General features: G+C 36.5%; 1 protein-coding gene across 2 annotated transcripts in view; it reads right to left on the reverse strand.

Annotated features, from left to right (window-relative positions):
• Positions 1–24,961, reverse strand: part of SEPSECS (Sep (O-phosphoserine) tRNA:Sec (selenocysteine) tRNA synthase) — a 26,146-nt gene continuing 1,185 nt past the window's right edge. The window contains exons 2-11 of one of the 2 annotated variants that reach the window (XM_037390591.1): positions 23,932–24,086; positions 21,492–21,610; positions 21,245–21,403; positions 18,586–18,739; positions 14,521–14,623; positions 12,141–12,270; positions 11,929–12,020; positions 5,618–5,711; positions 4,898–4,988; positions 1–2,960 (exon numbers count right to left, since the gene is read on the reverse strand). In XM_037390591.1, the coding sequence (XP_037246488.1) occupies positions 2,711–2,960; positions 4,898–4,988; positions 5,618–5,711; positions 11,929–12,020; positions 12,141–12,270; positions 14,521–14,623; positions 18,586–18,739; positions 21,245–21,403; positions 21,492–21,610; positions 23,932–24,020 (1,281 nt within the window). In that variant the 5' untranslated portion in view covers positions 24,021–24,086 and the 3' untranslated portion in view covers positions 1–2,710. The remainder of the gene's footprint in view (positions 2,961–4,897; positions 4,989–5,617; positions 5,712–11,928; positions 12,021–12,140; positions 12,271–14,520; positions 14,624–18,585; positions 18,740–21,244; positions 21,404–21,491; positions 21,611–23,931; positions 24,087–24,961) is intronic. The other variant, XM_037390583.1, reaches the window with a different exon arrangement.

A 24,961-nucleotide genomic window follows, 5' to 3' on the forward strand; every position in this document is an offset into this window, starting at 1 on the left:
TGTATGTTCCAGTATTATTTCACTACTTTATTGTAGATATATAAAGTAAACAGAAATTGATTTATTTGTCATTTATATTTTTCATTGAAAAATACTTATCTACTGAATCTCCTGTTGCAAATATGCTGTAAATAACCAAGTCTTGTCCATTTACTTGCAACTATATTGCCATGTGAATTACTTAAAATTTCATTCTATTTATAGTGACATTACATAATGCTTCTGTCTCTAAAAACTGAATATTAATTAAAACTGAAGACATGTACAGGGACAAAGCACGTAAATAAAACTGCAAACTGGTACAACAGCTTACCGAAGTAATATAACACAAATATCTAGTTCAAGAGCTTATGCCTCATGGTGGAGCACATTTCTCAAATTATTTTAGATTTCTTGACTTCAGGTGGCATCACTAAGATTTACGAATAACTTTAATGACACACAAATTTATTTTTTTCCCAATTCTCATAATCTTAAGTTTTTTTAAACAAAAGGAAGCTTTAAAAGGTCAAAATCAAAACAAACCACTTATTTTTTTTCCCTGGATACTTGTTTATGGTGATTTGTTGAAATTTTCAGCTTTTATTTCAAACGGGAAACATTTTGAAGACAGGAAAAACACTACCTGAGAAAGCAGTTCAATCTATAGTAGAAGTGAGTGAATTATTTGCTGCAGACAATTTGTTATGAGACCATAAAAGGCAGAGGTTTCTTCCTCCCAGAGAAGGCAACTGCTGTTTTCTTTATTCAGTTTCAGGATATCATTCATCAAACGCTTATTTCAGCTGCTACCCGGCACCTCTCTACACTCTCATAACAATAGTTCTAATGTTCGCATTCTGTGACTAGTCACCTACATCAATAATTTATACTCATTCAGGCACAGAACAGCAATACCAAAAACCAGCAAGAAAGGTACCACTAAGGCCTTGTAGTTTTCACTGGCTGCTCCAATATACTGAATGCTGAGGCAGTGAGCTGCAGAGTTTTGGCTCCAGAGCTTGTGGAAGAGCTTTACAGACTGGATAAACTGAGGTATAGCATGCTCTCAGTAATAATAAAAAAAAAAATAAAAATGAAAGGAGCAGGGAGAGAAAGAAAAGACAAGACATTTACACCTCCTTATAGCCACAAGGACTCAGTGGCCAAGTTATATTACATTTCTCCTAGGAGGTGTTTGTACAGCAAATAACAACTCTGACGGTAGTCTGGGGAGCCATACCTTCACAAGCTTTAATCAATCTAACATGTAACTGTAGCAATAACGATGTAGAAGCAGCAGTTCAATTTAAGCTTAAGACACGACCGACCTCCCTAAGTGAGAGTAGCTTCATGATGATGAGCATATTATTAACTTCTGCTTATTAACATCACCTCTTGTATCAATTCATTTGAACACGTGGGATAGACAATCCTTTCAAAAACACTACTTTATTGTAGATAAATACAAAAACTACTACTTTGATTAAACAATTTACAAAGGGCTTTGAAGGATACCTGTCTCAGATCCCACCAAACAAAGCAACTACAGTACTTCCTGACATTTAGAATTCATTAATTGTAGTAATACTTGGGATGCCACATTACAGACAGACAAAGAAAATGTCTTTGAACACGAAACTCATTTTGAATAGTAAATGACATAAAAACTACATACCATGCAGTAACTGCATTTAGGAATAAGTAGAAGTTTTGCAGCCTACAGCACTGTCACTCCAGTGATATGGAACCTTTGTTTCAGGAACAGCTCTAAACTGTTTGCTTAATGAATTCAAATCAGCAACTGCATGCAGCCACAGAGGCAACAGTACCAATGGCAAGTGACACTTCAGAAATGGAAGTCTATAAATTTTAACGACAATGGACTAAAAATGCCAAAATACCCTTAGCTCTCACTGGCTTTTGAAACCGCTGCGTTAATCCCACAAGGCACTCCTTTTCAGTGGGTCTCTGACCTGATCACACTATCAAAGAAAAGATGGAAGAAAAAAGAAATAAAAAAAAGTCCAAACCCACTACTATACCTCTCCGCTCTACAACGCCTTGCTTTCATCATTAAAATTCCTTTGGGTTGCTGAACTATGCAAATGTCTCCAAGAGCTGAGTACTGACGGGATATGAGGTATTCTAGGTTTTTCTTTGCCACTGAGGGCTGCTTTGTTTTAGGCAGTTCATGAGAGGTGAGAACACCTGAAAAACGCTACTATTCCAACTCTCCCCAAGCAGTTTTAACCTTGTATTTAGTAAGGGCTATCCCAACACTTACATAAATCCTCAAAAAGAAATGAAAAGTAGCAACCATGCTGATGAGAAAGGAGATATTTTGAGAGCAGTGAAACATTTCTTGCTGGATGGTCTATACTTAGGAAGGAATTCAATCACTGCCACAGAAAATCCTGTTAATCAAAACCATGTGAATAAGCATTCCGTGATTTGCTGAAGGCCAGCTCAAGGTCCTTACGAATGTAAGGCTTTACTTCTGCAGATACTACGTGCATTTATACGCTGCAAAAAACTTGTGTCTGGCCCCTGTCTCGGAAAGAATATCACCTACTTTCTTGAAAGCTGAATTTCACCCAACTTTGTTGTTGTTGTTGTTTTCAGATCAGGAATAAGTTTTCTGTGCTGCAGATTCACCATGCTAACCCAATGCAAACCTGACATACTTCAAACAAAAGCGTATCTTCCTGTGTTACTAAATCTGTATCTTCTAGTCTTCAAGTTGTTCTGTGCCCTCATTAGAATTACTTATTTCATTCACACTTCTTTCTTTCTTTGCTTCTTTTTTACAAGTCTTCAAACACTTCTCAAGTCTTTTTAGGAATACATCTACATCTTGCTTTTTAATTCCAATTGCTGAGGCAGCATTGAGGTAAGCACAGGGATAGTCATTTGCATGTGACATAAAGCCTTTAAAAGTGTAGTTATTCACTGTTTGTACAGACCCGCAGGGAACAACCCTGAAACAAACAAATAAAATTGTGATTCAGTTAAAGATGCTTCGGACATTTTACGTGATATCCCATGATGAACACATTTATAGAAGTACTATACAGTGTAATATCTAAAAAATTAACGTAAGCAGATTAGAACAGGCATTCTCCAAGTTAGTACCCAAGCACCACACTAAGAGTGACAATAGTAGCAGATCTTGGATTAGCTCAAGTCAGCACGCATATACATGCATATGTCACTTCCCCTCCTCAGTTAAATTATTAAGGTCTTTACTATTAGTATTTACGAAACCCCAGTGTGGGGGAAAAGACATCTACAGCAAACTTTCCTATTCCATAACATGCCCTATCTATCTGACTTGCACTTCCAGTTTGCTGCTCCTTAGGCAACCTGGTGACCCCGAGCTCCCTGGGACCACCATATTGGCAGCAGCCTGAGGGCAGACATCTGCTTGGCATAGGGCACCGCACTCCAAAATGCCTGGGTTCAAGGGATTCAGAGGGTTCAGGATCCCAGCTTCCTCCCACCCTTTTTGCCCAATCCTATGACGTTAATCTCATATTCACACCCTCCTTGCAGCGCATACCTTTTGCCATTGCTTTACCTCTTCCTCACAGTAAGAACCTCTACCGATTACACCCTATTTCTCAGCACTTTTAGTACATATACATTCCCTGATAAATCAAGACCCTAATCCACATCCTTGTTAAAGGAACTATAGCCTTGTAGCTGCAGTTAAAGCCTATACAAGCAGTTAACACCAATCCATTTCTAAGAATTTACTACCTCTATAGAGACATTCCCTGCAGTTCATAAAAGAAACTGCACTCCAACAAAATACCACTAGGATTAGCAGATCCTTCACTGTCCAAACGCTCTGACCACAGGTTATGCAAAAAGCCTGTACGCTGCTGAGGCAGGGAGTCGCTATTCCTACCACTGACATTCAGCACATGCGTAACACTTAAAATCTGTTGAAATGCCAAGTCAAACAGTTTATGTACTGTAAAAGAATTACTTGTTTACATAAAAAAAGGAAAAATCTGAAACCTTTGTATCAGGCAAAGAACTGGAGAGTTTTAATTTCAAAAATTGAACCTCTTGAATCATTTCTGCCAAAGATGGCTGAAATTGCAGGACAAGCCAAGGTTAGGACAGGCAAATTAAAAAGAGCATCTAACTACAGTACGTATAGATTTACTGTCATTCATTTGTGCAGGAAGTGGAGTAATCCAAGCTAATGAAGCATACCTTCTGATGTGGAAACATTCAGCTCTGCTACCAAAAAATGACATTAAGTCTACGGCAGAAGTTAGCATGGCAGCAGTAATATTCAGATTAAGGAACACTGCCAAAACAAATTTTACATCATTCTCTTCTTCTAAAAGGTTGAAACCAAAATAATTAACAATTATTTGGCTTGCATTTCCACATACCGCTGTTTCTAAGAATAAATTCAGCTCCGACTGTCTCAGGTTGTCGATTTTTAAAATTATTTTAAACATGGTTAGTTCTGGGAAGTAGGATTTTCTTCCGTAAGACAAAAAGCTACACGCAGTATTAAAAGCTTTTTCCCCTGACATCCAGCACAACTGTATTTGTGCTGCAACAAACAAAACAAAGATCTCTCCTAAACAGCTTACAACTTAAGATCAGACAACAGCTGGAAACTAAGTGAAACCCAGGGGAATAATGACACCAAATTAAATGGGCATAGATGATCTATTTAGCCTACCAAAGCTAACAAAGGGGACCTCATCGCTAACTCAGGCAGGCAGACATTATTAGTAGGTAACAGTGATGAAGAAGAGTATGTTACTCCCTGACGTGTTATTGTCAGACTGTGATCTGCAATCGTGAGACAACTGGTAAATGTTAAAGGATTTCGTAAAATATATGTTAATATAACCCCCCAAATTTTTCACATTCAAAGCATGCTCACCTTGCTCCAGATACTTGTCTTGTAAAGAGCATAGATCCAAGCTGGGTAACAGCAGCATCGTTATTTTCATCTAGATTCTTCAGTGACATGGCTAAAGTAACAAAAGGTCAGGTTAAAACTACTACAAAGCTTCTTTTTCTCCAAAGTAGAATCACAGAGGACAGGCTGTTTTCCAACAGTAAAAATCTAGTAGAGCACTTGTCTTCAGATACAAAGAAAAAAAGAAATACAAATCCTACATTTCATAATTTTTAGTTTTCTTACTAGCTGTCATAGATTACTTCTTTGGTTAGACTGCATGTAAAGCAGATTCTGCACTGGTAGGCAATATTATTTTTGGTTACAACTAATATCTCGAGTAGGAATTCCATAATCTCTTTTACAACACTGTAAGATGATGGGTAGAATAATTATACCCTAACTTACTGTTAAATCTACTTTTTTAGAAAGTATTACTACATGCTAATGTCTTCTGTCTGCCTTGATTACAATAAACGAGTATACTGGATAGGAGCAACTCTTTAAAAAAAATTAAGGGCCCAAGTCACTACTCTACTTTTATAGTAGGTTACCTTATTGGGTTCAGTGGTTTCATATCAGCCTATGAACAATTTAATGGAGTGTAGTGAACAATGTTTAACATGTAGGAACCGTATGTGAAAGTGTAATATGAATGCACAGTATATTAGAATATTTTTAAAACATAAACCCAACAATTACCTAAGGAAATGGGATTATGTGGTGTGTCTAACAGTCTCTCATTGTGGTTATCCGCCAGCTTCTTCAGCTCACTTGAAAGATAGGAAAACATCTCCTGGAGAAGAAGATGCCATATTTTTGTTATTAGCTATCAAACAGAGAAAATAGTAGCTATTTCACAAAACAGTTAAGTGTCCATTATAGCCTACAGGTGCCTAGCTGATCCTCTTTTCATGATGTCCTGGTTTCAGCTGTGATAGAGTTAATTTTCTTATTAGTAGCTGGTACAGTGCTGTATTTGATTTAGTATGAGAATAATGTTGATAACACACCGACATTTCAGTTGTGGCTGAGTAATGCTTACTCTAAGTCAAGGAACATTCAAGTTTCCCATGCTTTGCCAGTGAGGAGGTGCACAAGAAGCTGGGACAGAGCAGAGCCAGGACAGCCAACGCACACTGACCAAAGGGATATTCCGTACAATGTCATGCTCAGCATGTAAAGCCAGGGGAAGAAGGAAGGGGGGGACATTTGCAGTGATGGCATTTGTCTTCCCAAGTAACTGTTACACATGCTGGAGCCCTGCTCTCCTGGAGATGACTGAAACCCTGCCTGCCGATGGGAAGCGGTGAATGAATTCCTCATTTTGCTTTGCTTGCACACATGGCTTTTGCTTTACCTATTAATCTTTATCTCAACCCATGAGTTTTCTTACTTTTCCAATTCTCTCCCCCATCTCACCCAGGGAGAGTGAGCGAGTAGCTGTGTGGTGCTTAGTTGCCAGCTGGGGTTACACCACCAGACAAGAGTACCAAGTAAGCAGACCAGACAATCCTCTGAAATCATTCTATAAAGGAATAGCTCCATTTCCTGAAGACTGTTCTTCCCCCTTAAGCTGGTACAAAACTCTGTCTGGTCTAATATATTCACTTGGGATATCAGTCATTCTCTCTGCGGCCCTGAAACTGAGGGAGATAAAATCTTGAAAAGATTCCTACCGCACAGCAGGTCTTACCCCACTCCACTCCTGCAAGAGCTTCCCTGCACCCTAGCTCCCTGAGCTCCAGAGAACACAACATTACTACCACAGATGTCAGTGTTATGGCAAATTGCCGCTTTGTTTTCTCTCTATTAATCCATTCAAGACTAAAAGTAGTGCATCTTGTCACCATGCATCTCACAATCACTGCTAGTGCACAGACTTCTTTTTCTGTATGAGAATGGCAATACACAGTCTCTTAAGGAGAAGACTATGAGTACACATTCAAATGCGCCGTTTCACAAAATACATACTCTCCTGAATACTCAGCTCTGTTGTGCAGCCAGTCCCCTTCCTGGGACCAACCTTTCCTCTTCAAGCCTACTAAAAAAATGGAGACATCTGTATTTCTGCTTCACTTAATTAGATAGCACCTTTATTGTGAAAGTGTCATAAAACTGAGATTCATAAATGTTTTGGCTCAGACACAAGTCACACTGCACATAAAAGGCTGCTTCTCTTACTTCATCCATATTTTATTTCCTCTCTCTTTCCCAGTAGTAATCTATGATAATTGCTCATGCTTTTCCTCACTTTAACACCTTCCTTTTCACATACCAGCTCAAAACGCTTATGGACAAAGCGAGAGACCATTCTTCTTATTGTATCCTTTGGCTTCTTTTCCATCCTTTTTAATGCTTGGTCTCTCATACAAACTAGCAAAAAAATACAGATACAAGGTAGTCCTCTTAAAAAATACTAAACACCAGATTTTTCCTCTTTCTGGCCATGAAGAATCTGCTTCAATGTCACTGCATGTTTAAGGATCCTCAATTTCTGGACCTGACAAGTGATTTTTTCATTCTTTAAATAGAGCTGCTTCTTCTGTGTATAGACCAGTATCCTGTTCTGACCTGTGGACTCTTTAACAGATACAAATTATAGTTCATCAACAAAATTGTATTTTTGAGCAGAACTTTCCAAAGGTCTTATGAAACCAAATGAGCTTTGTGGTAGCTAAGTTAGAAGAGTATTACAGCTGCTTTTATTGAGCCACTGCAGTGAACCCAGTCTCACTTCACAAGCAATCAAACAAATACAGCTCCTGACTTTTTCTTTACTCACATTTATAGAATGAAATCAGCCACAGAGGAAAAAAGTACCACCTTACCATCTACAATTTTGGGGGGCATCAATGGTTAATTATCAGAACTTGAAACTTGTGAAAATTCATTCTTATTTTTCAGAAGCACTGGTAAATCAAGTGGTTTTACGGTTTCAATTCATCAGAGTTTATTTACAGCTCTGTCACAGAAATTGAAAAACATCTATGTTTCAAATGTTCAGACACTTCTGCCCTCCTTCTGGTCCCTCACTGAATCTAAACACATTATTCATTTGTTATTTGCTTTCCACAATGAGCATCACCAATGTGCTAGCTGTTCTATTAGTGGTTTTTTTTAATAGAAATCATAAATTAATTTGTGCTCCCTCTGCTGGCTATTTACTTCTACAACTGAAGCAACATATTACAGAAATGTACATAATTACAGAAATGTACATAAATTATGTCTACTATGGAATTGGTGAAATTAGTACTGAGAAAACCTGTACTGCAACAGGAACAAATTCACAACTGATTACTTTTTGTGTGTTGTACCTAGGGAATTCTCTGTTGCATCTCTTACAGTACTTATTATTTAAAGGATGGCAAGTTGGTATAGCCAGTTATCCACTCTATGTATGTATTAAATTAGGCACCGTTCTTCTTCCAAATGAAAATAACTAGAGAGAAACAAGTAAGGAAAAAGCCAGTAACTCTAGAGAAAAAAGCAGATGGGCGTTCTAAATATGGCGAAGAGAAGGTTCCAGGGAGACCTTACAGCACTTAAAGGGGGCACAAGAAAGCTGGAGAGAGACTTTTTACAAGGCCATGTAGTGACAGGACAAGCAGCAGTGGCTTTAAATAGAAAAAGGGTAGATTTAGATTAGATATTAGGAAGAAATTCTTAACTTGGCACTTGTTTAATTACACAACACCATTTAAGATAATGATTACATTGTTAACTATCTTGCCTCCAGCCACTCTGAATATCGTTCTACATATTTCACACAAGGAAAATCCTGCAATATTCCCACACATTTGACAAACTACAGTGTAGCAAACTGACTAGACAAAAAAAAAAAAAAGTAACAAATGTCTTGTAAGAATACTTGATTTTTTTATACTTTAAATATCCAGCATTAAATGGCTTTTCTCTTATTCTTCATTCATAAGCAGAACAGCAATACAAACTCACACTGAACTGTACAAATTATTTATTCCTATCAGAATAGTTGCATCAATGATAAACCATAAAGCATAAACCCAGTATTTTACTGAATTTTAAAAACGAAACAATTTCCTCCCACTCAGTGTGATTTTAAATATTTTAGATACATACTCCATAAGGACATAAAAATAACTCCAGTTAAGCACTCTTAGAAAGTATACAGACAGATGGATACAGACATAAAAGGCTCCATCACGTTCCAAGTAACACAGAAACACATTTAAGTAAACCGGTATTATCTTGATCATTAGATTGTTAAGAAAAGTCTAATGAGGAAATTTGTAACTGCTGAAAACAAAATGAAACCATCACCTCTTCAAAAATACTGTTACAACAATGAGTTAAATGGATTAAATGGACCGTATTTTAAAATAGTTAACGGGTATTAAACCTGATCTGCAGGGACCTGAATGTAGGGTCCTTGCTCTCCATCAGTTCTGAGGTGACAATTGAAGCCTGTTTCCTCTTTATGCTATTACACAATGTAACCACTATATTTGCTACATGTGGCTTGGTTCAGACACTCACATACATAAATGAAAACAGGAAGTTTTAAGTCCTGGGAATGCAGAATATGAGACACAATATAACCTGTACTGAGGAAATCAAAGGAGTCGCTACAAAAACATAATACATGATATTATCATAATATTGTTACATACTATTAACAGTTCTTTAAAAGCAAAGATATTAACAAATTGGACCATGGATCAGCTGTCATCATCTGCATTACAAAAGGACCCAGAATCCCCTACTGAGATCAGAAAACTACTGGCTTAAACACCGCATAAACACATAAAAAGGAATATTGAAAGTTCAGAACAAGTGAGAAAACATTACTGTTGGTGGTCATCTTCCATCCTTTCTCTGGAAACAGAGAATAGGACTGTTGAAAACATTCCTTACTAAGTTTTCATATATGGCCACCATTATTCAAACACTTGGACAGTATCTGTGTGTTAGTCCCGTGCTCTTCTGTCCTCAGATCCACTGCACCATTTTAACCCTTCACATTGTATCATATAATCTCATACTCTTGGACACTGCACACTCCACCACTGCCAGCTTGTCAGAAAACCTCACTCCATGCACATGCTCCTCTCTCATATAATCTCTTCCCTTCCTACATTAAACAGTTCATCTGGGTAAAAGAAAAACGGTAGACTATTTCTTTCCTTGGTTGTGTGAGATTAATCTCAGTAATATTCTGGTTTGAGCTCAAATAACCTGAAGTAACACCCACGTGAATAAGGACAACATAAAAAGAGAAAGCAAAAAAAAAACCCCACACTTGAAGTTTTTTTATAGCTGACTTTTTGTGTGAGTAGGTGCAGCTGCACCGATATAGAAAGGAGTACTCAATGTCACGCTATAAATAGCTCCTGCTGGAAGCCTAATAGCTCTGCCTTTGCTTTCACAGAGCACAGGCAATAAACTATCACTATTACATTTTTACAATTCAAGAACAAACAGATTTAAGCAAAAAAAGGTTTCTACTTCTACAACAAATCCAATAAAAGAAACATATTTATGCCATATATAACTGTGTTTATAGTATATACTCACATTTGAAATAAAAAGACCTGAAGCTGTAAAAATATAATGCTTTATTCACTTTAGAATTCTACTTCCAAGAGAATGACAATTCAAAATATACAGCTATTCATTAAGACATTTTATTTATGAAAGAATTATTATTTATGACTTGGAGAATATTTTTACTGCCCATTATGTATCTGCTACCAGTGTAAATCTAATATAAAACTCAGCTTTGACATGAAAAATTCACTTGAGATTCTTTTGGAGATGAGAGTGAAGAGGGAAAATTACAATTTGCTTTTAATGAAGATACAAACCACACGTGGTAATGCATACAACAGCCCAAAATAAAATGTTAGAAACTGTATTGCAACAGTGGCAAAAGTGGTAACTGCTTTCGGTGTTTCAGAAGCCATGTTTTCACTTTAGCTGCACAGATCACTTCTTAGTCATTGTAAGGCCACTAAGCTGGCCTGGTTTTCTACAGTCTAGCTATTCCTATGGGATCACAATTCCAGTACAGAGCTCCTGGATGTCTCTACAAGCAGCTAGAAACAAGTCACAGCACCCAGCACTATTGCCCTGCCAGGTAATCAGAGACAAGCTGTCAGAAGGAAACAACTGGAATGTGGTTTCTAAATAAAATAATGGGATAATGCAGGATTTAAAAATATTAACAGTACGTAATTCACAGCACTTCCTCACCTAAAACCCTCCACAAAAAGAATCCTCTGTGTTTATACATAGAGATAGCAAAACCAGACCTGTAATATGTTCAGAATTAAGGACAACTCAAGATATACAGGTTCCAACCTTAGACCTCTTGAATGTTTGTGCAATGGCATTGCACTCAACATAAAACATACAGTCTGTGAGAGGCAGAGAAGAAACCTAGCTCTGTATCTAGATAAATACCTTAAATGACAGTATTTTTCCTTTTTGTGGCCATGTGCAGTATTTACAACCTAACCAGAAACTGTGATCCTCCAGAGAATGTGGTACACACACATTAATTAAACACTATCATAGCACAAAGGCACAATAGGGCCAGATGAAGAAGAACAGACACCCCTGGGCTACGCCTCAGTCTCTCATCTCACGCTTTAGTTGTGGAAGCAGTGTGACCATGACAAGATAGCACAGTATTTCTCAGATTAAGCTTTTGTGGGCAAAATTCTACTTATTATACTGACAAAATTAGTCACGCTTTAGAACAATAAATATGAATACTATACAAGATAGTACAGGACCACAGCTTAGCTTTCTGCTTTGGAAAACAACATGGAAATCATGCTTACTCATGAGCACCATTGAGCCAAGAAGTAATTATAACACACTGCCTTCCCAGATTCAGAGCTGTGAGCTCAGAAGAAGTTCAGTGGCTTTCTAGACAGAAACTGCATTTACCACACAAAGCTGTTTCGCAACAAGACTTCGTTAACAGCTCACTTCAAGAAAGTGCTGCTTGCCAAAAAGCTTACCTTCCTCTCTTTCAGTAACTGTTTGTAGCCACTGGCACCTAGAGACAGAAGCGTAATGAGGACATCTAAGGAAGGAGACGCAGATGCTCTTCCTGAAAACAAAACGATATACAGATTAAATTGGCAAAAATAAATTTTATGTGAACGAAAGCTGATAATCAGGTTTTCTACAGTCGCTTTGTATGGATGAAATCAGTCCATGAACTAGTTACCTGGATACATTTTGCTGATCTCCTGAATGAAGGACTCATTGAAGCCAGCAATGATAGCACCACCTACTGGAACCATGAAGTTTTTGTCCAAGCTCTGAACAAAAGCATCTATTCTGCCTACTCGAGCACCCTTCATCAAAAAGGAACAAAACAAAACCAAAAACGTCCACAGCATACATTAGGAAAAAGGAAACACATGACACATCATAATTACACAACAGTACAACTAAAACAAATGTAATTCCTTAAACTCTCTCAGATGCTGTATTTGTGATAAAAATTTTAAAAACAGCATTACCTTTCCTTAGCATAGTTGACTATTATTACCAATGTCTGCTTACATAGTACCTTACAAATTCCTATTTTGCTATGATTTAAAATACTGATTTTAGTTCCTGCAAGTCTAAGCATAGCTTATTTCCAATAACAACCAAAAAGAAAACCCTTGGAACTTAATGGGAATTATACAGTTAAAACCGTAAAACCCAAAAACAGATTTTCACAGTAAAGGGCTACAGGTTAATGCTTCATTAGCAAAGAAGATTTTTCTTGATACATGTATAAATTTGCATTAAAACAAGTGGGCTGTGACAGTACTCTTCCTTACAAGGCTGCTTGCAAAATCAAGATCCAGGTAACTTCCTATAGCAGGTTTCCCCACTTCCCAGAAAACAAAACATCCTCATACCTAGCCACTCAGATATTTGTAAAGGAAAAAATGTAGATTCTAGAGTACATATTCAATTTGAGTAATCCACTACTGTCAACTGCACAAGAAGTATGCAGCATTAAAAAAGTGTATTAAAGACCATACATATTGAAGTATATTTAAATATGTACATGTTAAGGTACTACAAACTAAACCCAAGACATAAAAACAAAGTTAATGCCTATGGCAAAAGAGTGAAAAAAGCGGACCCAACTAAACCACAGTTATTATTTCTATGTTTTAATAGCTTAGTGCATGAGAGATAGGACGAAGCACTCTCAGTTTGTCAGCTTTTTAATGGGAAAATGAATGCCAACAGGATAATTTGATTTAATTGACAGGAGACCACCAGAGGAAAAGCATGACAAATAAAATGGTCTCAAAAGCTCTTTCCTGTGATACCCTTGCAAGGTCTGTTCACACTGTGCTCAGCATGTACATATTCCTAAGTATTCATTAATAACTACTTTCTCACAGGCAATCAATCCATTTTCTATCACAGGAAATACTTTTTTTTAAATAAATGTAAAACAAATCAGAGCTCAAATGTATCCATTTGCATAACCCAAGAACAAACAAACAACAAACCACCAAACAACCCAACCATGCCAAGAAAAAACACAGAAATCAACACAGTAACAGTTCTATTTGTAGCTTTATAGTCTGAAAAGATTATCATTAGATACACTTCATGCAGTAAAACTCAGCAATTCCACAGCCTCCTTCATGTTAGAATTTCACTAAACTTGTGCAAGTTAAATACAATAAACGTGTACTAAGTACATTACAAATAAAGCATATGCCATTTTCTATTTCACATATCACTGCAAGTTTTGTCAAATTCCTTCAGTCTCTCAAGATTTAGAATTGCCAACATGACATTCCCATCCTAATTATTTATCAAGTTGGTCTCTGCTTAGTTAATAATGTAATGTCTTCTTAATTAGGAAAAAAACCCCAACCAGCATATTTTAAATTCATAATAGTTCAGGATCCCCTGCATCCTGTTAAAAAAAATCCCCCTATTCTTTTAATGTGAGCAACAGAGAGAAAAAGGAAATAGTGAAGAAACAGTGCACATACACTGCAATGAACAAAAATGCAAGAATTCTGTTTCATGGGTGATCTTAGATATTAGGCAAGCTCCTCAAACTAAACAGCAAGAGAAATTAAACTTTTTTGAACCTAACACTGAACTTAACCCAGTTTCCTCAGCTGTTCTCTGTATCAACAATATTCTAAGTGAAAAGATTCATGAAGTTTTGCTGTAGAATCCTGTATCTTCAATTGAAAAATCTGTAACTCACATTCTGTTGAAGGCTTAATTCCTATTTAAGTAGGATTCATTATTTCACTTTTAGCCAACAAGTCTAGGAAATATTTTAAGAAAACTTATTAGGGACATTTTTCTGTTATGAAAAACACCTGAACTTAATGAAAACCTAAATAATGTGAGTTCATTACATTAAAATCACATCATAGAAATAACTATTATTTTTAAGTTTTATTTCCCTCTGCTCTGCTCTCTCAGAAAATTGTTCAAATACCAGACATGCATAAGATTAGATGCAAAGCAGTGAAACATCAGATAAAATTTGTTAGTGTTGTCTACAGTCAAAGTTTTACTTATATTTGTTAAAAAAGTTACTATTGGAAATACACAGCTCCTACCTGCTGGATAAGATGCATGCATTTTGAGGACTGAACTCCATATGCATTGTTGACAACATGGGGAATGTCATAATTAGCACAGATCACAGCCAGTTCCTCTAGCCTATGAGCACAGAATTGTTATTTAGAGAAGCATTGATAACTGTAGTTCATGTTACAAATCAGACCATTAAAAGACTGAAATGTCTACAAGGAGGTCAGAGTGAGAAAAGAAACTTTTTTGATTAGTACCTCAAGGCAGTACTTGTCACCTTAAGCTATAAAGGTTAAGGAGAAAATTTTGTTACCTTTTTCATATACTACAAAATGCTGACCTGGGCTGAAATTTTTCATACTTCACTGAAAGTTTTACCTGGAAACCGGTAAACAGCTTCCAAATCATTCTGCTTCAGATATAAAATTTTATTACTTTAGCAATAATTAACAGAGCTTTAGCTATTCACACTTTTTTCCCCTTTCTTCTAATATTCAACCTGAAAATTTCAAACCTGAAAAGTTTCAAGATGTCTGAGAATGAAAAGCATTATGTAACAGGAATTTTTAACGTGCTTCTGTTTATTTCAAAGAACTAATTCAACCCTTTGGCTGATATCTCACTTGCATATTTCAGATAAACCGACGAACAAAAAAGACTCTCCAAAGGAACGGAGAGCCCTAAAATGTCTGAATGTGGAGATCAACAAGTTAGAACTTTGCTCAACTGTTTACTCTTCACTTGCCTTTAGAAATCCCTGAAATCAGTGAGCTCAGCCTGGATTGATTTCTCAGTCAAACTAGAATTGATGTGGGTACATAGACCATTTTGGGTAAGGGCTTTCAGCGTTTTAAATAAACATGTACTTTCTGCCCTTTTTTGAAGCACTCCAATCATGCTTTATTTATTATTTTAATACATATTTTAATAACTCTTGATTTTCCCCAAACTTGTGAATATATTTTAGAAATAAAATATATTTGAAAAAATAAGGTAATACATAATAAAGTGACGATGAAAGTATTAGTATTTAAAAAAAAAATAATCAGGAAACACTAAACCTTCAATGCCTTTTTACCTATCTCCTTCTGTACAGCCTCTCACTGTAATTTACTGACATTCATATAAAATGTGACAATATAAAAACATTTTCCAAGAGGTAACATTCTTTGGCATGCTATTTCTGTTACATTGCCTAGTGTCATTTTGTAAGGCAAAATTCAGCTGCAAACTTAAGATTAAGTTTTCTGAACCTCAGTCCTTAGGAAAACATCATCACCATATTATCCCTAAAGAAATCACAAGTATTTAATGATCAGGAAACACCAGTAGTATAATGTACATATGGATCTTCTACAGTCAAGATATTTGTCAGGAGTTGCACGTCCAGTAATTTTTCACATTTATCAACATCCTGAATCCTGAACTACGTAACGTTAACAGAATAATTCAGGAAACATAACACTACGCAGGGCAAAGTTTTTGCCTCCTGATCTATTGATCTTGATCACTCATTCCTCATCGTCCACAGAGACTCAACAGTTCCCCTCTTACAGGCTTCTTTTCAAGTGCAGGCAGAGAATTTCACCAAACTGGAAACGTAGAGCATGTACATGTATTTGTCTTTTTCACCTCCTGAGATTAAAGGAGCAATAAGCTAGCTTCTACAAGTACTGAAAACAAAAGTCTCTTTATTTTTCCTAAAAATACTGTCCTGAACAATCCAATCCATATTATAACAGAGGATGAGTGTGCTACAGTTTGAAAAGATTATGTGATTATGCAAGGAAAGCAAACAATTATGCATAGCACTTGTCTGCTTCCAGGGCTTAAAATGAACCATTAAAAGTGCTGCTAGTTATATCTGAAAAACACAGCATTAATGTAAGTTTGGCTACTACTCGAGCTCTTAAAAGCCACAAATAGGAATTAAAGGAATGCTTTTCCAATTTATTAATTCTTTCTCTCCTGTTTGTGAAAGTTCATTAAAAGAATTTCTTACAATGCAAATGAAAGTAACAAGATACTGAGTTCTGCTAAGTACATAAACTAACTGAAAAAGGCACTTCTTTTTCCTTTAGTTCTCTTTTTAGATACAGTAGTTTCAGGGACAAGTCACAGCAACAGCAGGTAAAGACTGTCTGAGAATTAATGTCTCTCTGAGGAAGGGGATTTTTATACTAGTGAATTATTCCCATGAAGTTCAATAATACTTCAAAGGAAAGCGATAGGTACAGAGGCATAAACCTCTTACCCTGACCTTTTAACAATCCTAAGCCACTTAAAATTTTAAAACACCACCACAACTGAACAAAGCCTTACAAATGCAAGGTATTTAAAAACAGACATTTAAAATTACAGCCTCCAGAAATGCTGTACAGGATTTTCCTTCCTATAGGAAGATGAATGTTATGGCCTTCAATAGTTGACAGTATCCTTTAAATAGAAAATGCGTTCAAATCCTCCTGTATCTGTGGTATATCATAACACAGTGCCGCTGCCTAATAATTCATCTCTTAGTTGCAGAGGACAAAACAATCGCATGTCAAAAAAAAAGGAAACAGATAAGGAAAAGATTCATTTACCCAAGCTATAAAATAGACCATTCAATTTTGATAGCTGTGATTTAAGTTAGCCAATAAATCTGCAAGTCAACTTCAAGCAATGTTCATAGTACTCTGACAGAATTATATGGTTTTAACTTCCCTCTAGCAACTAGGTTAACTTATCATAAATACAGGGATTTTTTTAAAGGTAGGAAAACAGAGTGAAACGTATCTTTATTTGCCATGTTTCAAAGTCAGTAATGTTTCTTTCCTACACTTACAAATATTCAACTAAATTTTCCACATAACAAAGCAATTAACAAAAAAAGCACACGCTGCAGAGGAACTTTAAACATAAGTCTCTTAAATTTTGTGATAAAAACAGTTGAAGTGGAACAACTGAGACACTAAATTTGAAACCATGTAAAAAAAGACATCTTACTAATATCTCATACTTTAGTGTACTACATATAAGCCCATAAAAATGTACCTGTTCAACTGTAAAACCTAAGGAATTTGCTCTATTTCTTATGAAAATAATTATCAAGAAGCAAGCAGGTTTTGTGAGTAACAAAGGTGCCCATTTTGGACAAACGACTCTGTATACCAAGTACTTTAGGCACCTCTACTCAAACATGTCATTTTCAGGTTAAGAAATGTTTCAAGTATTCCATAACCAAGCTACATGTTGAAATAATGTCACAGATACCCTATTTCCCATCCGTAACTGTAATGCTCACCTCAGCTTCTGCTAGTGCTTGAATGAAATCTTCACAGCAAATACAGGCTTTACACATACGGATACGTAATATTAGGAAAGAATGCAATGTATTTTAAGCTTCTTTTAATGGTGATTTAACAGCTGGAAATTATAAGTAGTAGCATCATGTGATCAGGCAGCAACATGTTCAAACCAAGATAAGTTACAGCAGGGCAAATCGTATGTTATACTTGTACAGCGCATCTGCCCTACATGCTTCCAAGAGTTTCCTTATATCAGTATATTTTAATCAGCCCTATAAACACCAGTATAATACAGGAAAGAGTAAGTCAAGCAAAGATTTTAAATTTAGTTGTAGCTTTTTTTTTTTTAAAACTGTATTAACAGCCTAAGAAAAAATGGCTAGAGGAGAAGAGTAGAAAAGGCAACAGCAATATTAAAATGCAGCATTAGCTATGGAGCTACATTTCCTGCACTATGTTTCTATGAAAGTCTAGTTTTACGATTTCCATGAAATGAAAAGAAAACCACTGCCAAAATGATATTCATTTCACCACAACAGATCATCATGAACCTCACTTACATGACAGAAGAAACGCCTTCTGCATTGTTCTCACTTTTTAAATATACCTTTCTGAAAGTGGAACATTGTTTCGATCTGCCATTTTCCTTAAGCAAGGGGATTAAAGTATCTTTACTAATTACTGGCAGTAGTCAAGCAATTTTAAGGAAACAGACATTCAAAACACGGAGGTTTTGTTTGGGTTTTTGTTTGTTGGTGCTTTTTACAGTAGCAAATAACAAATTTCTTAAAGGTTACTTACCTATCAGGTACCCTTGGAGCAAAGCAAGATGTTGTTGAATGCACACAAAGAATATTTTCAGCACCAAGAGCCTTGATTTTAGCCTCCACTGCTTCTATGTCTGTCCGTAGCTCATCACCTTCTAACACATTTTCTATCACCACAGGCTCAAAACCTGAACAAAAAATGCAAGACCTGAACGTGTATCATCAAATCTCTGACTAATTGCAGGTTTTTAGTTCCAGTATAAATCTGAAAAAAAATAACCTTGCTTCTGTTGTTTTAACAGATTATTTCAGACTTGGATTAAGAACTGCTTTACTGTACAATGTCCATACAGCTAAAAACTACAATAAATTCTTGTTAAATACCGGACTCCAGACAAAAGCCTACCTTACAGTCTTTGCATGCAACAGCAACAGGTGGTCTGGTGAAACATTAGCATACTAAAACAGCCTCTCTAAAAAAGAATGCCAAGAGAGGTAGCAATGCAATAATGATTATTATGAATGGGCTTTCATCATAAAACCTGTGCCTTAATCTATAAACTTCCAAGTGACTTCTTAAAATATAAAAATGTCCGTGTTTGACCTCGTTTTGGAAGTGAACTTTGTCATATCAAAATCAAGCTATTTCCCAAGTCTTTTATTTTTTAAGTTTAAGTTTGTATTTAAGTTGTCCTACAGTGAACCTCATAAGGTTGTTTCTCAAGGACACGTATGACAAACGTTTGAAAAATTATCCCCTTTTTCTAAATGGTGGAATGTTTCCAGTTATGGAATAGGCTGCTCCGGAGAGATGTTGCAAAACCAGAGAAGATCCATCAAAGGGCTACCAAGATGGGCGTGGTATCGCGCACACAGCTTAGAAAGACAGGCTGTAAGAGCCACACTTCTCAAGCCTGAACAGGCTAAGGATAATAGCTAATAGCAGCTCCTAGCTATCTGAGAGGGAGTTACAAAGACAAGAGAGCCAAATGCTCCTTGGCAGGATACAGTAAGAGGCAACGGTAACAAATTTTGGTTTGAGAGGTTCAGAATAAACTGCAAAACCCCCCTTTTTTTCATTCAGAGGATAGCACAGCACTGGAACTGCTATCCAGAGAGGTTGTGGAATCTCCACCCTCAAAGACTGTCAAGATTCAGCTAGACAAAAGCATGGTTGACCTAATGTAGCACTTGAAGAGTTTTCTTTGTCGGGGAGGGAAGCCTGTCATGCTAGTTGCTCAAATTTCTACTTATAAATAAATAACTAAATCAGAAAGGTTCTGTTTACAGAATAAAACACTGGAAACCATATACTCCCTTCCCCAAACAGGTGTGGCACGGCAGCAACATCATGCTAGCTGAAGCAATTATTACTTTCTTGAAAAAACAGAGATGTTCAGTTTACTGAATGAAAGTAAGGACCGGGGGTGGGGAAGTTATTTCCAAAGCAGTGTAACATGGCCACAGCTATGTGAATTATTCCTTTATGGCTCAACACCGCGCCTTAACACTGACATTTAAGGCTCAAACTCTACAGAAGAACTTAAGACTAGAACAATTTATTGACATTGTTAGCCCTAGTCTGGTTTTCGATTAGCGATCTAGAAGACAGAGATTGCATTTAGTAGACAGTTGTTAGATATCTGATGCTGCCTGCTCTTTTTTATTTGATAATTCTTTTAATTAATTTTGTGGTAGACATCTTAACTACTAAATTAAACTACTAAAAAATTAACAGATCAATTATATTTCCTCACAACCTTCTCCATTATAAACATTAATTTCCTTGGCTTGATGTCCTAAATTGAGCATACAATTCCCAAAACACTCCCACTTTTCTTATATACATCTTCTATTTGTTCCGATCTGATACCTTTTAAACACCCCTGCATCTTACCTAGACAGAATCACTGGATTCCTGTGTCCAACTGTTTAGTAACTTTTATCTAATGATTCTTTTATGCAAAGAATAAATGTGTCCTAAGAACTAGGACCAGAATCTATGCCACCACCTGCAGGTATGTGCACTGAGCTGGAAAATTAAGTCTCCCTTACTTGCCCTTCCCTTGATCCTATGCATCTGTCTGTAGCTTCAATGCAGGGTCAGACTCCTACCCTTTGCTTACTTACAGAGTGGTAAACAAGGAAGTCCATTTGAGAGAAATGAAGGTTTGAACTAATAAAGGCATCAAACTAATTTCCTGAGTGAGGTGAGTGACACTGCAGGATTAAAAACAAGTAGGGCAGCTAACACTCCCCATGTTCTAAAAGAAAAGAATGTGCAAACTACACAGCTTGTCACCTTTTGATCACAATTCCTAGGACACATGTGCTTTTTGCTTAAATCTAAGAGAGATTTGAACCATGAGCCTTGGTTTTACATAATTCTCAGGACAGCAAATTAGGCATTTAACTCCAAAAGTGAACTGTAACTTCCTTAGTATTGTGTTCTCTATTGACTATATACACCTCTGTACCAAAACATACGCCTACATTTTACAAGGCATCAGGAAGACAACTCATACTTGTGGTTATGTGTTAGAAATCAGGAGTGTAGAAATAAAGCACTTACAGCTACTATGCATTAGGCCTTTTAAGGATCTTGCCGCAAGCATATGAACTGACCAGGCTGCTAGATGAAGTTTTGTATCTGTTAGAAGAACACACTGTGTAATCAGTCAGCTCCTTCTTACCTGCAGTTATCATTGATTTAAAGCAAGATTTCTGGTCTATACGTGGCCAGATAATGTATTTTGCCTTTGGTCTCTTGTGCCGCAATGTTAAAAAACACAAAGTTAGACTCATGCCAGTTGCCATAGGAACCACAAAACAATTGGTCACTGTCCGGACACCTGCACATAAAAAGCAAGTCAGAAATTAACATGAAGAACCCAAGACATGCCCCACACAAACAAGAGATATTTTCACGTTTACACCTACCAGCCAGCTTTATAATATCCAGAACTACTGAATTAGTAAGTTTGTTCAAAAGGCTAGACCCTGCAGCTTTAGGCTGGACTGCAGAAATATCACCTGACCTTCCAATTCCATGGATCAACCTAAAAAAAAAAAAAAAGGTTGAAAGCATACATCAAGTTTTTTTCACATCCCAAAGCAATAATTCTTGCTGACTGAAGAGAATTTAATTTGATAAACAATTGTGGAAAATGCTGTATCCAATGCAACGTCAGTATCTGCCATAACAAGTTCCATTATAACAAGATATATTCGCATGAAATTGATTTATTTTTTTTTTTAGAAGTAGATTAACAGTGTTCCCAGTATGCAAGTAAAAACTTTGAGAAGACCCATAGTAGCAACACCTTTAGCATCCGGCAAGTTTCCTTTTAAAGGCACCTCAGTACTTCTTGATGTCTGCTGAATCAGCATTACAAATGTCAACACGTTCAGGCACACAACTCCAAGAAAAACAAAAACCTGCTGCCTACAGTGTAGCATACCATAGGCACAGTGGTATTATACAGATACTTCCCTGAGAAATGCTTCATCTCCATAGGGCAAAGACACAATACATACTGTGACAAAACATCCTGAAAGACAATTAGGTTAATGTTATCACTTTGCCCATCTTTTTCTACGTCTTCATTTCATCTACCTGATTCTGCTATTCAATATTATGTATCGTGCAATACCATCTCTGCATGGTGTTTATAAATTATGTTTATAAATGTTGGATATTACTTAGCACCTTTCAGGAGTGGACGGTACTGAAACCGTTTATAAAGTAAAGTTTACAGAGCTAATTTTACCTATGGCTCAAACGCAGCAGCTGCTCAAGTAAGCTAGGAACAATACACACCTATTTATGGCTTTAATTCTGGTTTTGTCTTGAGAATAAAGTAAAATGCAGTCTGATGAGTGTATGGAATTCAGAACTTCTTGGAACATAGTTTTAAAATTTTTTCCCCCCATTTCAAGCTATTGACTGAAATCAACAATAGCTTGATAATGAATTGAAGCTTGCACATAAACCTCGCTCCAGTAAAAATATTTTATTTTTATACATATTATATATAACGTATATAAATACTTTGGGTATATATATAATATATAATAATATATTATTCTTAATAGCTTCCTCATACTACTACTACTACTTATTTTCTGCAAATATGTACTCCTTTCTAAGGAGCAATCCTCTCTAAGACTGGCCCTTCGAATTTATTAAGCTGAAAGACAGCTTGAGAACTATCTCCTGCTACCTCCATCACTCCCAAAGTTACCTGTAAAAGGTATTGCAGAAATAAGTGGAGTAGAGGATGCCTCTGTGCCTTTCCTTGCTATTGCTGACACTCATAGGTGAAGGCAAGATGCCAGGTGACGGAGCTGCATCAGACCGACAGCAGCTAAATGCCAGCCCAGGTTGTCTCTGGCCAAAAGCTGGGCATGGTTTCTCCAGTACTTTCTGAAAGCAATAATTCCTTGGATACTCATCCCAGTGTGACCACCTACCTCCCTTGCCACACATATCCTAGACTAGAGAGCAGTACAGAAAACAAAATGTATTAGTGCTTTTCTTCATTAATTCTTCATGGTACTGTAGGGTTTATGAAAGCCATTAAGCTTAAGTAATTCAGCTTCCATATGGTAAAGCTTACTAAATTTCTGGTCTCTAATATACTTTTGTGTTAATCTTTCTAGGAGAAACATTCCAGGAAATTTCACTTTGTTTCATTCCCATTAAACACCACAGCAAGGTACTCAGCACAGATGTCTGTGCAAAAAAAAAAAAAAAAAAAAAGTATATTCATAAATCAATTAACACAGACCCTCTAGAATTACAGCATGCAACATCCCATCAAGAGTCAGAAGGTCTACAAGCTACTAAAGCTACTAAAAGCTCTTCTTGTCTTTATAGATCTCCCTGCTTCATATAAAAACATACTATAGATGTACTGGGTTTTCATGTGCATATCAATTACTTACATTATAAAGATATTAATGAACATAACTAAATACAAATAGCTGTTCATTAGGAATGCTTGATACTTTACAACTAAGTATGCAGTAGGTTTTAATAATATACACGTGAAAATCTGTACGGTATTAAAAAAGGCAAGTAATGCACAGATTATTTTAAAACAGGAAGATCTCTGACTCCCCAGCATGCAGTCATCTCAATGTCTTAAGCTTCTACCAGTTCAGCATACAGGACATAACACTGACAGAACATTCTTGTTCCATTCCAGACCTTCCAATGCATTATTAAATTTCAATACAGAAAGTTGTATCAATTCAATATTATTATACTGTTTTTCTCAAATGCTATCAAGGTTTCAGATAACAAGACACAATAAAATATGCCACTTAAAGGAACTAATAAAAAATATGAATAATTCAAATTGCCAGTGATTTATACCTGTAATGCCTTCGGGCAACGAGTCCTGACGCCACTCTTCCTTCCCTCTCACCCACACCACAGTTGCCCAGAAAGTTATTGCTATCCATTATAGCAAGTTCATGCAGAAACAGTTCAATGGTGCTTTCATCCCATCCATCTTCAGGACATTTTCCCTTAATAACAGAAAGGTAACCACAAAACTTGGAAATCAAAAATGAACAAAACTTTATGCAACTTGTTTGATTAATGTTTCTCCTTCTTTCCCACAGTGAACAGCAGTTTGTATTTTTGTTATGCTGTTTTGTATTATATGTTATGAACCTGTCATCAAAGAAAAAAGTTAAATAATGATTTTTCTGTATATCAAGTGCAATTACATTAGCATATCCCGATATTAAAATAGGCAAGCTATTTTTCACTTTCAAGTGTTCTTTAAAGTACACACAAAACCACTGCAGCATCTACACGTTAATTACTCCCTAGAAGACTATGGTTCAACATGTTCTCTAGACAAGAATCTGCTACAGGAATCCAACAGAAAATTGGGCGAAAGGGAGATAACTGGGTATTACAAAAGCAAAAATACTAATTATGAGCAGAAGGGAAATATAGTTTCACTTATAACACATCTTCCTATCTGCGTATTTTCCTTTCTAGTTATTACCTAGCAGCTAAGGAAAGCATTTACAAACTTCAAAACTGCAAACAGTAACATGCTCGTTCTTGTGCTCTCTACCGAGTTGAGACCTGCACTCGTCTTTGCAAACTGCAGAAGAGATCCTCTGGGGAAAGGTACTCATAAATCCACCCAGCACTACCACCGCAGCGCAGAGGTTCTGCACGTGTCGCGATACGAGTAAAATAAATTCAGTAAAACTAATTCACGTCTTAAGCGTGGTATGAAAGTTAAGTTTGAAACAGCAGGTGACGTGACTAAGGATGTTCAAGAACTGAAAGATTTGAGAACTCGATGATGATTTCTGTACACTGGAGACAAATACATTGTTTTGGCACAAGCGTCATTTTTTACCTCGTGTAACAATACGTT

This window comes from Falco rusticolus, chromosome 1 (assembly GCF_015220075.1).
Source record: "Falco rusticolus isolate bFalRus1 chromosome 1, bFalRus1.pri, whole genome shotgun sequence".
Classification (NCBI taxonomy): domain Eukaryota; kingdom Metazoa; phylum Chordata; class Aves; order Falconiformes; family Falconidae; genus Falco; species Falco rusticolus.